The 13,602-nt window shown below is 39.7% G+C and overlaps 1 protein-coding gene across 1 annotated transcript in view; it reads right to left on the reverse strand.

Moving 5' to 3' along the window:
* MRC1 (mannose receptor C-type 1) overlaps nucleotides 1-7,971 on the reverse strand; it is a 99,299-nt gene extending 91,328 nt beyond the window's left edge. The window contains exon 1 of the mRNA XM_022580611.3: nucleotides 5,195-7,971. Coding sequence (XP_022436319.1) covers nucleotides 5,195-5,255 — 61 coding nt within the window. The 5' untranslated portion in view covers nucleotides 5,256-7,971. The remainder of the gene's footprint in view (nucleotides 1-5,194) is intronic.
* Nucleotides 7,972-13,602: the final 5,631 nt, after the last annotated feature.

The raw sequence follows: 13,602 nt of genomic DNA on the forward strand, positions 1-13,602 counted from the left end.
CGTACCGCAAAAAAAAAAAAAAAAAAAGAGGACCCTGCCGTTCTCACGTCGACATCAGTTTCCCTGTCTCTGCCATGCAGATAACAAACCACTTCAGAAGCTACTTTCCTGTGCACCTCCCCTTGTGGTCTGTGGTCTCCTGGTTCTCCCTTAGCTGCTCAAGATTCAGTCTGAGACGGGCTTTCAGGATCAGTGTCTTCACTGTGCTCTCCAGGCCCCTGAAGACAAGGGTCTTTGTCCTAACTGAGGTTGAGTGTATTTGATTCTTTTCTTTTTTGACGGGTTACCTTCTGTATTTTCTTTCTTTAAAACTTACTGAAGTCTAGTTGATTTACAATGTTGTGCTAATTTCTGCTGTACAGCAAAGCGACCCAGTTATACATATGTATATATTCCTTTCCATCCTCTTTTCCATGACGGTGTATCCCAGGATATTGAATCTAGTCCCCTGTGCTCGACAGTAGGACCTTGCTGTTTATCCATCCTGTATATACTAGTTTGCATCTGCTCATCCCAAACTCCCACTCCATCCCTCCCCCACCCCCCTCCCCCTTGGCCACCACAAGTCTGTTCTCTCTGTGAGTCTGTTTCTGTTTCATACGTAAGTTCATTTGTGTATATTTTAGATTCCACATTTAAGTGATATCATATGGTATTTGTCTTTCTCTTTCTGGCTTCTTTCAAGCGTATTTGATTCTTTAAAGCTCACATTTAACCAGGGGTGACTCTTCCTACCTAGAAATTAGGTCCAACACCCTCAGAAGGCACTGAAATGTCACTCAACAGAGCAATTGTCTTCTTGCCTATATCTGGAATATCCTACATCCACAGATCTTCATCTCTTAATTACAGAAAAATCAGAGGTTATTTGGGACAACAACATGAAAAATAGACAACTATAAGAGCAACTGAAAAAAGAAAGATGACAAAAATTTGGTTTTGGTCAACAGTGTCTGAAAGTATGTCTTAAATCTGGTATCCAAAACAAGTCATATGTATGAAGGAAGAAATGAGAGACTAGAAATGAAGAAAAGTTAGAAAGAAAGAAAGGAAGAAAGGAAGGAAGAAAGAAAGAAAGGAAGGAAGGAAGGAAGGAAGAAAGAAAGAAAGAAAGAAAGAAGAAAGAAAGAAGAAAAGAAAGAAAGGAAGGAAGGAAGGAAGAGAGAAAGAAAGAAAGAAAGGAAGGAAGAAAGAAAGAAAGAAAGAAAGAAGGAAAGAAAGAAAGGAAGGAAGGGAGAAAGAAAGAGAAAGAGAAAGAAAGAAGAAAGAGACAGAAAGAAAGAAAGGAAGGAAGGAAGAAAGAAAGAAAGAGAGAGAAAGAAGAGAGAGATAGAAAGAAAAAGAAAGAAAGAAGGAAAGAAAGAAAGAAGAAAGAAAGAGAGAGAAAGAAAGAAGAAAGAGAGATAGAGACAGAAAGAAAGAAAAAGAAAGGAAGGAAGGAAGGGAGAAAGACAAGAAGAAAAGTAGAAATATTATAAGGAAAATTTTATGAAAAATGAAAACTAGTAAGGGAATAGGCAGTGGGCAACTGTTCCCTGAAGATGTCCAAGGTTGGTATGAAACCAGTCATCTGTGGAGCGAAAACGCATTGCTCCTGTTTGATAGAAAGAACGCTGCCCTGGGAGTCAGCAGGCCTGAGCATTCAGCAGGTTGTGCCACTAACCAGTGAGACCCTGGAAAGATCACTTAACCTGCCAGGACCTCAGCCTTCTTACCAATAAACGAGGAGGTTGGATGCAGCACAGCAGTGGGCTAGAGGTCACATTCACTCTGTTAGTTTTTGTTTTTTTCCACCCTCATGGGCCAGTGAGAGCCTCTTACTGACACTTCTTCCCAACTCTGCTTCCAGTGGCCTCACGGTGGTAGTTTGAAATCAACCATGGTGGGAGTCTCACACCGTGGAAATCACTCCATGCCACAAATCAGTGCTTTTTCTCTTCTGAGAACCAACTGTTAAGTTTACCACCACTGCACTGCCTGTGAGCCAAACCGTCCCAATTTCAAGCTAAACCTCTGTGCCTGAGCAACTCTCACTGTATCTCTACCACGATTCTATCCCCCACTGAGGTCTAGACGTTGGCACAAGAACTGAATGCAGTTCTTCCTGCTAAAGAGATCACTCTCCCTCTGCTATGCTTGGCCACCCGGCCCCGTCCAGGTACAACAAGGGGTCTCGTGATGTTGATGATGCGGGATGTTCTCAGGGAAGTGGGAGAAAGAAACCACAGGAAGCAGGGAGATCTTTTTTGGGGGTTGTATAAATGGGAAGGGAGTCCAGGGGAGGGGGTACGGAGAGTCTGTATATTCTTTATTCTACCGCTAAGCAGGTGCTCTGCTTTTATCCAGAAACCTCCGTTCATGTGCCACTTGGGCCAAGAAAAGGTCAAATAAGAATTAAAGGCTCTCAAGTTAATAACAAATTTTCTGGAAAGAGCTCCCTTATACATGTTTTTGTTTTTGTTTTGCTTTTATTCTTTAAGTAAAGATCCTTCAGCACCCTCCTGCTTCTCCCCTAGTTGTGTCTATGAAGAGGAAGACATTCATCAGAGCAAAAGGCATCCTGCTGTCTCCAGGAGGGAAAACTGCCTAAGCAAAGTGAGAAAGATGTTTTGCCCCCAAAACATTAAGAGCAAATTTAAAGAAACTTAGGGAATTCCCTGGCGGTCCAGTGGTTAGGACTCTGCACTCTCACTGCTGAAGATCCTGGTTCAATCCCTGGTCTGGGAACTAAGATCCCACAAGCCACGCAGTGTGGCTAAAAAAAAAAAAAAGAAGAAGAAGAAGAAAAAAGAAATTTAGGGGCTCTATCTGTGGTATCTGTGCTGCCCAGTATGGTAGCTATTAGCCCCAAGGGTCTATTGTACACTTGAAATGAAGCCAGTCTGAATTGAGATGCCCTGTAAGTATAAGATGCACATTGGATGTTGACATTTTAATTTTAAAAAAATGAATGTAAAAATATCCCAGTAAATTTTATATTGATGAATGTTGACTAATAATATTTTAGATACATTGGGTTAAATAAAACATATTCATAAAATCAATGTTTCTTTTTACTTTTTTAAAGGCGGCTGCATAATGTGGCTGACGATGTACCTATTGGACGGTGCTGGGTTAGGGTCCAGGTCTCATCCAGTGTCTGTCTGAAGACCTTTAGTGACAGAGAACTTACCCCTAAGCAGAACATTCTATTTGAGACAGCGCAACCGTTAGAAGATTTTCACTGCTCTTAGTTTTCACCTTTGGGGTCACAAAGAATATATTAATCCTCCTGCACAAGACTGTTTTCCAAGATGAAGACAGGGGTGATGTGGAGCTCACCTGCCCTGCTGTCACACTCCTCACTGTCTCAGGGATGCGCTCTGCAGCCAGGACTCAGGTAAAATGTGTCCTCAGGCTCCAGGACTCTTTCCTCGGCATTGTTTTTTTGGGAAACTTCTCCTTTAAATGCTAACTCTACTGCTTGTATTGAACAATTGATTGCTATCATGGGAATAAAAAGAAGTCACTACTATTGACAGCTGACACTTAGGACGCAACTACTCTGGATCATATTATGCTCTAAATATTTTACACAGTTCAACTCATTGAATCATTGCCACAACTGATGAAGCAAGTAATACAATGCTCCTTACTCGACACACACAAAAATTAAAGCGCAAAGAAATTAAGCAGCTTCCCGGCAGGGGCCAGGTGCAAACCATACTGCCTTTGCTTGTGTTTCTATAATCCCCACTACTTCGGGCTCATGGTGAGTTAACGCTTTCTGTGATGGAACACTCTCCCTGGGAGGCTTCCTGGTGGTGGGGAGTTTCTGTCTCCTCCGTGGCCCCTACTCACACCCACGTCCAACTCAACAGGGCATGGAGCACCCTTTCGCACAGGCTGGGCGCAGACGGCGTTTGCTGATTTGAGAGGAACGAGGGGGGATCGGGGAGCCAGCATTTCAAAGTTGAAATCCCGTTTATCCCATGTAAAAAGAGACCTGGAAATAAAAATTCCTACAGGCACTCTCATTCCAAGGGTAAAGCAGGTTGAGACTGAAATAGAAGAGAGAGTATTTCTTTTATTTCTCCATAAAAGAAATAGAAAAGAGAGACTCCATAATGTCTTTGGGCTTCTGAAAAGCTCTGAATCTATGCCTCACGAGTATTCATCAGTCTCCAGGAAAAAAAAAAAAAAAAAGGGTGAGGGTGGGCAGGAATAAATCAGTTTGAACAACTTAGAACAGAGATAAGGATCAACGTGGAACATAGATAAGGATGAACTCTCTGGCAGTAAAAGCTAGATCAAACGGTTCGTCCACTACTGAGTGAAGTAAGTCAGAAAGACAAATATCAAATGACATCGCTTATATATGGAATCTAAAAACAGGGTACAAATGAACTTATCTACAAAACAGAAATAGAGTTACAGATGTAGAAAACAAAAGTATGGTTACCAGGGGGTAAAGGGGGGGAGGGATAAATTGGGAGACTGGGACTGACATAAGCACACTGCTGTATATAGGACAGATAACTAATAAGGACCTACTGTACAGCACAGGGAACTCTACATAATACTCTGTAATGGCCTGTATGGGAAAAGAATCTAAAAAAGAGTGGATACATGGAGATGTAAAACTGATTCACTTTGCTGTACACCTGAAACTAACACACCATTGTAAATCAACTATAATCCAATTAAGAAAAAATATAATGGCTCATTCACAGAAAAAAAGATGAGTTCTAAAACTCCCATGGAATCTTCGGGCGGGGGGACGATCTGCGATCCATCCTTAGACCTACCATGAAGAGAGACACCAGTGCCGCCTTCCTTTTGGCCAAAAACACTCAGAAGTTGTTGGTGGGGGGTTAGATAGAAACTGAAAACTAGAATCGGCCAACCACAGAGGAAATCGCTCTAAGAATAAAGCGGGGAAGAGGCAACGGCAGATGAGAGAAGAGGTAAGAGGAAGATGGGGCTCTGTGGCGCTCAGGTCAGGCGGCCCCTCTGCCCTGCCAAGTTGCCGCCTCCTCCGGGTGCCCCGCTTCCAGGCCTGGGGACCAGGCGGAGGTTTGCCGCAGAGCTGGTGGTGCGCAAGCCCTGTTTTCTCTTCCCCCCAGGTGTGGAAGAAATCCCTCAACCCTGACCCAGAGGGGAGGGGGTACTCCAGGCCCCAAGTCAGAAAGCTTCCAGGTCAGAGCCCACTTACCCAGGAGCTGCACGGCAACCGGAAGGAGAGAAAGGAAAGCCAGGAACGCGGACAGCTTCATGGCCCAGGGTTGATCCTCTTCTTGCAGGGATGGAGAGGAGAGAGCCGGGAGAACCAAGACAGTGAGGGCGCCGGCTCGCCCTGCCCCTCCCCCCCTCTCTGCACAACCAGCTGAAAAGACGCTTGGAGGCAGGGCCCACTTTTAAAGGGCTTCTGAAATTAGGGAAAACCTCCAATAAGGAGATATCCTGTCACATGAGGGCGGTTGGAAAAACAGGAATTCAAAGTTACAACTTTGCTTTGTAAGCTAACTTCTGAGAAGAGCAGACACAGGGGAAAGGGAGAGAGGGACACGTGGGGGGAGAGCAATGAGGAAGATGGGGGAGGCGAGAGGGGGCCGGTGAGAAATGAGCAGCCGGGCCGGCCTGCAGGGGCGGTGGGAAGTGAAACTGCTCTGGACCTCCTGGTCCTGCTCGGAGGATGGGGCCATGGGGAGGGCAAGCTGGAGGCCACTACCTGGCCTGGAAATGTCAGGTTTCCTCTGGGAAGCCACTGAATCAGGGGACCCTCGGCAGACAAATCCCACCGGAACATGGTAGAGAGGGTGGGCACTAAGAAAAAGGACAGTTTTCTGGGGGAAACATACTCTTAAGAGCTGAAACGGACCCACCTCGTTCTCCATATTCAGTGCTTAGAGCCTCCTTTTTCCTTAGAAATCTTCAAAAGAAACTTCACGTGGAGCTTCTTTGTTCCTTTTGGCTAGAAGAAAAGTGAAATAGAGACTAAGCCTAGGAAAGAATCTCAGTCATAACAGGAGGGAGAAACTTCTAGAAGTCTTTTTCTAGAAATTTCTCTAGAGAGCCAGAGAAAACAGTGACAGGATTTGCAGTAAAGCCTCGCTGCCCATCCTCGACCATAGTGATCTTCTTCAGGTTCACTAGGGTCCTCTTGCTGGCAGAAAACCTGCTCATTTGGTCAAAAAGATGTATATTCATTACAAGATACGCAGAATACTTTCTTTTAAAAAAATGGAAACAGGTATTTCATTAAGCACCATATTAACCCTAAACATCTATTTTGTTATTTTTTCAGAAGTGAAATATGAATTAAGAACATTTTGAAGCAGGTATTAGTAATTAGACAGCCAACCCACAACTGGCGTGTGGGGAATGTTAGCCAGTCAAAAAGAAGCTACTGGAAACACTGTATTCTTTGAAATTTTAAATGAATAGTTTGTCTTCAAGTGGAAAGCTCACACAAAGATTCACACCTCTGTGATAATGTTATAAACTTTGCTTCCTAATAAAAAATGTGACATTGTTCTCTTCCTGAACTTTTTTTTTAGCATTCTAAATTTAAGATTATTCTGACAGGATGAAAAAGATGGTAAAAATGTAGGACACAAGAAAAATGTTTCATTTTTGTTAAGCTAACTCTTCACTGACATAAAAAAGTTGGTTACAAAACAGAGCAGATGAAACAAAATGTTGTTTTCTAAAACAGTGCTTCACTGATTTATCATGAGAAAAAACATATTTTAAATGAGGCATTCATGGTTTTTAAATGTAAATCAATTCTATAAATTAAAAAAGTTTGGCCTAATTTGGATTTCTATTAATTTCAGAAGCAAATAAAACTTAACTGATTTCTCCCTACACACACATTCAGGGTTTTTTAAATTACACAAGTGTGTCATATGGCCAACCAGGATCAGTGGTAGAATCTGTGACTTTGAAACAAAAGGAGGCCAATTGTCCCACAAAGAATTTACCCCATAACACTGACCTTACTGAAACAAAGATTTAACAGGCTAAAAGAAAAAGAAATCCAACTCTTGGGGGACTGAAGGTGGAACTGGAAGCTATAGAAATCCATCATTCTACCTCAACAGCTACTGAATTGGCAGAAAGTGTCTGGAAGAACTATTTTGGAACTCTAGACTCTAGTGGAAACCTGGGAGCATCTGGTGGAGAGCTTGGTGGAGAGGCTGCTAAACATCAGTGAGTTTCAACCTCTCCCCTGTGGTAGTGGCTACCATCCTCCACTCCCCCATCTTTGTGGCAGGTAACAGTGAGGGTGGCAGACTGTTTGGTGCAGCTCGCCAGAACCAGGACAGACCATCAGGAACTTGTCCTCCAAATATCAGAGTTGTGTGTTCTGAAGGCTGACTGCGCTCTTCATTGCTTTCACCACTTCTGTTCAACATAGTACTGTAAGTTCCAGCCAGAGCAATTAAGCAAGAAAAAATAAAAGCATCCAAGAAGATGTGGCACATATATACAATGGAATATTACTCAGCCACAAAAAGGAATGGAATTGAGTTATTTGTAGTGAGGTGGATGGACCTAGAGTCTGTCATACAGAGTGAAGTAAGTCAGAAAGAGAAAAACAAATACCGTATGCTAACACATATATATGGAGTCTAAAAAAGAAAATGGTTCTAAAGAACCTAGGCGCAGGACAGGAATAAAGATGCAGATGTAGGGAATGGACTTAAGGATGCAGGGAGGGGGAAGGGTAAGCTGAGATGAAGTGAGAAGGTGGCATGGACATATATATACTACCAAATGTAAAATAGATAGCTCATGGGAAGCAGCCACATAGCACAGCGAGATCAGCTTGGTGCTTTGTGACCACCTAGAGTAGTGGGATAGGGTGGGTGGAAGGGAAAGCAAGAGAGAGGGGATATGGGGATATGCGTATGCATATAACTGATTCACGTTGTTATACAGCAGAAACTAACACACCATTGTAGAGCAATTATACTCCAATAAAGATGTTAAAAATAAAACAATAAAAATAAAAGCATCCAAATTGGAAAGAAAGGAGAAAAAGTATCACTCTTCACAGATGGCATTATTTTATACGTGGAAAACCCTAAAGCTTCTACAAAAAACAAAAAGAATGCTAAAGCTAATAACCAAATACAACAAAGTTGAAGAATATAAAATCAAAACACAAAAATCAGTTATGTTTCTATACACTATTAATGAAAAATCTGAAAAGGAAATTAAGAAAACAATTCTATTTACAATAGCATCAAAAAGAATAAAGTACTCAGGAATAAATTTCACCAAGGAGAGAAAAGACTTATACAATGAAAACTACAAAACATTGCTGAAAGAAATTAAAGAAGACCTAAATAAATGGAAAGCTATCCCATGTTCATAGAATGGTAAACAAAGCACTGTTAAGATGACAATACCACCCTATCTCTTAGAATACTATCTCTTAGAATACTACCTCTTAGAATACTACCCTAAGAGATCTACAGGTTCAATGCAATCCCTATCAAAATCCCAATGATTTTTTTTGCAGAAATAGAAAAACCCATCTTAAAATTCATAAGAAATCCCATTTAGCCAAAACAGTTTTGAGAAAGAACAAAATTGGAGATTTCACACTTCCTGATTTCAAAACTTACTACAAAGCTACAGTAATCAAATAGTGTGGTACTGGCATAAATGAGTCATAATGACTAATAGAATAGAACAGAGAGGCCAGAAATAAACCCTCATATTTGCATTCAATTGATTTTTTTACAAAGGTACCAAGGCCATTCAATGCAGAAAGGATTCAAAATGGATCAAAACCTAAAGTTAAGAGCTAAACTATACAATTTTTATAAGAAAACATTAGGAAAAAAACTTCATGACATTAGATTTGGCAAATGATTTTTTCTTTTTGGACATGACACCAAAAGCAGAGCAACAAAAGAAAAAAGTAGATAAATTAGGTTTCATCAAAATTAAAAACTTGTGTATCAAAGGATACTATCAAAAGAGTGAAAAGCCGACTCACAGAATGAGAGAAAATATTTGCAAATCATACACCTAATAAGGGATTAAGATCCAGAATATATAAAGAAATACAACTCAACAGCAACAGCAAAGCAACTTATTCTTAAAATGGGCAATGGACTTCAATAGACATTCCTCCAAAGAAAATATACAAGTAGCCAATAAGCATGTGAACAGATGCTCAATATCATTAGTCATCAGAAAAGTGCAAACAAAACCACAATGGTATAACGTTTCACATCCACTAGGATACCTATTATCAAAAAACAAAAACAGAAAATAACAAGCATTGATGAAGATGTGGAGAAATTGGAACCCTTGTGTATTGCTGGTGGGAATGTAAAATGGTATAGCCACTGTGGAAAACAGTTTGGCAGGTCCTTAAAAAGTTAAATGCGGAATTGCCCTATGATCCAGCAATTCCACTTCTAGGTATATACACAAAACAGTTAAAACCACAGACTCAAACAAATATTTGTACACCAATGTTTATTGCAGCATTATTCATAGTAGCCAAAAGGTAAAAGCAATACAAGTGGCTATCAGTAGATGAATGAATAAACAAATGTGGTATGTATATACAATGGAATATTATTCAGCCATAAAAAGGAATTCTGATATGTGCTATATAGCATGTACAATCTTGAAGTAATACAGAAACAAGAGGACAAATATTGCATGATTCCACTTCTATGATGAACGTAGAATAGGCAAATTCATAGAGACAGGAAAAATAGAGGTTACTGGGGACTGGTGTGGGAGGGGAGAATGAGTGCTATTGTTTAATGGGTTCAGAGGTTCTCTTTGGGATGATGAAAATTTCTGAAAATAGTGGTGATAGTTGCATAACATTGTGAATATACTTGCAACCACTGAATTGTACATGAAAAATGATAAATTTTATGTTATGTGTATTTTACCACATTAAAATGAAATCCAACTCTTAGCGTCCTCTTTATACCCTTCTACTAAGTTTTGGTTCTGGTTTTTGGTTTGCTATTGATGACAGTGGTTGTTTTCAACTAGTACTTCCTTCAAGCTAAAGAAGGATTTCTATAAAATAAAGGAAATCCTCATTTTTTCTAATTGGTAAGACAATTGCTGAACTATTTCATTTCCTCTTAGACTTTCTCTTCACACCCACTCAATTCCATATAAGATGAACTTAGTGACTCCTCTCTTCTGAAACAATTTCAAGAAAATTAGCTCCACAAATTATTTGGTAACCTGTTCTACCATTTCTCCTAGCTAAAACTGGTGACTGAGGCAGAAGTTTGTTTTGTTTAACCATCTCTATCTTTTAATGGGCAAATGTGCTCAAATGATAACAAGATAATTTCAACTCAGAAGGAAAAAAGAAGATACAATGACGCAGTTAAGTAAAAACTTTAAAAATGTAAAGACAGAAAACTGGTTTTTTATGTTCTTATTCCTCGATTTTCCAATCCTATCAAAATACATCAAAACACCAATAATGCATTTGCAATTTAATAGAAAATAATTACCTTATAGCAATCAAAAAATCTTTGTATTGGATTATTTATCTAAAATTTGACTTTAATTTGTAATTCTCTTCAGATGGTATATTTAGATTCACTGTAATCTACAGTGTATGCAGACTATTTGAAGAGCCTGTGAGTTTTATAGTTTTGCAATCAGTGTGTTGTTTTGTTTTGTTTGGCATGGCATACATCTTTATTATATATTGGGTGGGCCAAAAAGCCTTCAGTTTTTTAAGTAAAAATAAAAGACACATTTTTCATTTTCACCATGAACTTTATGGAACAACGTATTCACCCTTTTGTTCCACTACTTTCTGCCATTTTTCAGGCAACTTCATAATTCCATCTTCCCAGAACTTTTTGAGCAAAGAACTTTTCCAGGTGCCTTTTACAGTCTTCCAGGGAATTGAAATTTTTTCCACTAAGAGAATTTTGTAAAGACTGAAATAAGTGGAAATCTGAAGACGCAATGTGTGGTGAATACAGAAGATGAATAATAACTTCCCAGCCAAAGTGTAATAGTTTTTGCCTGGTCATCAAAGACACATGCAGTCTTGCGTTATCCTGATGGAAGATTATGCGTTTTCTCTTGACTAATTCTGGATGCTTTTTGTCGAGTGCCATTTTCAGTTGGTCTAATTGGGAGCCGTACTTGTTGGAATTAATGTTTGGTTTTCTGGAAGGAGCTCATAATAGATAACTCCCTTCCAATCCCACTATATACACAACATCACCTTCATTGGATGAAGACTGGCCTTTGGTGTGGTTGGTGGTGATTCATTTCGCTTGCCCCACGATCTCCTCTGTTCCACATTGTTGTACAGTATCCACTTTTCATTGCCCATCACAATTTGTTTTAAAAACAGAACATTTTCATTACATTTAAGTAGAGAATCGCATGTGGAAATATGGTCAAGAAGGTATTTTTCACTTAACTTCTGTGGAATCCAAACATCAAATCAATTCACGGAACCAAGCTGGTGCAAATGACCTTCAACGCTTGATTTGGATATTTTGAATATGTCAGCTATCTCCCACGTGGTATAACGTTGACCGTTCTCAATTATTCTTTCAATTGATCGCTATCAACTTCAACTGGTCAACCCGATAGTGGAGCATCATCCAGCGAGAAGTCTCCAGCACAAAACTTCACAAACCACTTTTGACATGTTCTATCAGTCACAGCAACTTCTCCATACACTGCACAAATATTTTTGTGCGTTTCATTTGCGTTTTTACCTTTCTTGAAATAATAAAGCATAATATTCCAAAAACGTTGCTTCTTTTCTTCCATCTTCAATATTAAAATGGCTACACAAAAATTTACCAATTTTGATAAGTCTTCTTTTTTTAATTGGAGAATAATTGCTTTACAATGGTGTGTTAGTTTCTGCTTTATAACAAAGTGAATCAGTTATACATATACATATGTTCCCATATGTTCCCTCTTGTATCTCCCTCCCTCCCACCCTCCCTATCCTACCCCTCCAGGCGAGCACAAAGCACCGAGCTGAACTCCCTGTGCTATGCGGCTGCTTCCCACTAGCTATCTATTTTACATTTGGTAGTGTATATATGTCCATGCCTCTCTCTCGCTTTGTCACAGCTCACCCTTCCCCCTCCCCATATCCGCAAGTCCATTCTCTAGTAGGTCTGGGTCTCTATTCCTGTCTTACCCCTAGGTTCTTCATGACATTTTTTTTTCTTAAATTCCAGATATATGTGTTAGCATACGGTATTTGTCTTTCTCTTTCTGACTTACTTCACTCTGTAGGACAGACTCTAGGTCTATCCACATCATTACAAATAGCTCAATTTCGGTTCTTTTTATGGCGGAGTAATATTCCATTGTATATATGTGCCACATCTTCTTTATCCATTCATCCGATGATGGGCACTTAGGTTGCTTCCATCTCCGGGCTGTTGTAAATAGAGCTGCAATGAACATTGTGGTACATGAATCTTTTTGAATTATGGTTTTCTCAGGGTATATGCCCAGTAGTGGGATTGCTGGGTCATATGGTAGTTCTATTTGTAGTTTTTTAAGGAACCTCCATACTGTTCTCCACAGTGGCTGTATCAATTTACATTCCCACCAACAGTGCAAGAGGGTTCCCTTTTCTCCACACCCTATCCAGCATTTATTGTTTCTAGATTTTTTGATGATGGCCATTCTGACTGGTGTGAGATGATATCTCATTGTAGTTTTGATTTGCATTTCTCTAATGATTAATGATGTTGAGCATTCTTTCATGTGTTTATTGGCAATCTGTATATCTTCTTTGGAGAAATGTCTATTTAGGTCTTCTGCCCATTTTTGGATTGGGTTGTTTGTATTTTTGTTATTAAGCTGCATGAGCTGCTTATAAATTTTGGAGAGTAAACCTTTGTCAGTTGGTTCATTTGCAAATATTTTCTCCCATTCTGAGGGTTGTCTTTTGGTCTTGTTGATGGTTTCCTTTGCTGTGCAAAAGCTTTGAAGTTTCATTAGGTTCCATTTGTTTATTTTTGTTTTTATTTCCATTTCTCTAGGAGGTGGGTCAAAAAGGATCTTGCTGTGATTGATGTCATAGAGTGTCCTGCCTATGTTTTCCTCTAAGAGTTTGATAGTTTCTGGCTTTACATTTAGGTCTTTAATCCATTTTGAGCTTATTTTTGTGTATGGTGTTAGGCAGTGATCTAATCTCATACTTTTACACGTACCTGTCCAGTTTTCCCAGCACCACTTATTGAAGAGGCTGTCCTTTCTCCACTGTACACTCCTGCCTCCTTTATCAAATATAAGGTGACCATATGTGTGTGGGTTTATCTCTGGGCTTTCTATCCTGTTCCACTGATCTATATTTCTGTTTTTGTGCCAGTACCATACTGTCTTGATTACTGTAGCTTTGTAGTATAGTCTGAAATCAGGGAGCCTGATTCCTCCAGCTCCGTTTTTCGTTCTCAAGATTGCTTTGGATATTCGGGGTCTTTTGTGTTTCCATACAAATTGTGAAATTTTTTGTTCTACTTCTGTGAAAAATGCCATTGGTAGTTTGATAGGGATTGCATTGAATCTATAGAGTGCTTTGGGTAGTACAGTCATTTTCACAATGTTGATTCTCCA

This window comes from Delphinapterus leucas, chromosome 2 (genome assembly GCF_059928025.1).
Source record: "Delphinapterus leucas isolate spDelLeu-1000000601 "Yukka" chromosome 2, BTC_Dleu_Yukka2, whole genome shotgun sequence".
NCBI classification, from domain to species: Eukaryota; Metazoa; Chordata; class Mammalia; order Artiodactyla; family Monodontidae; genus Delphinapterus; species Delphinapterus leucas.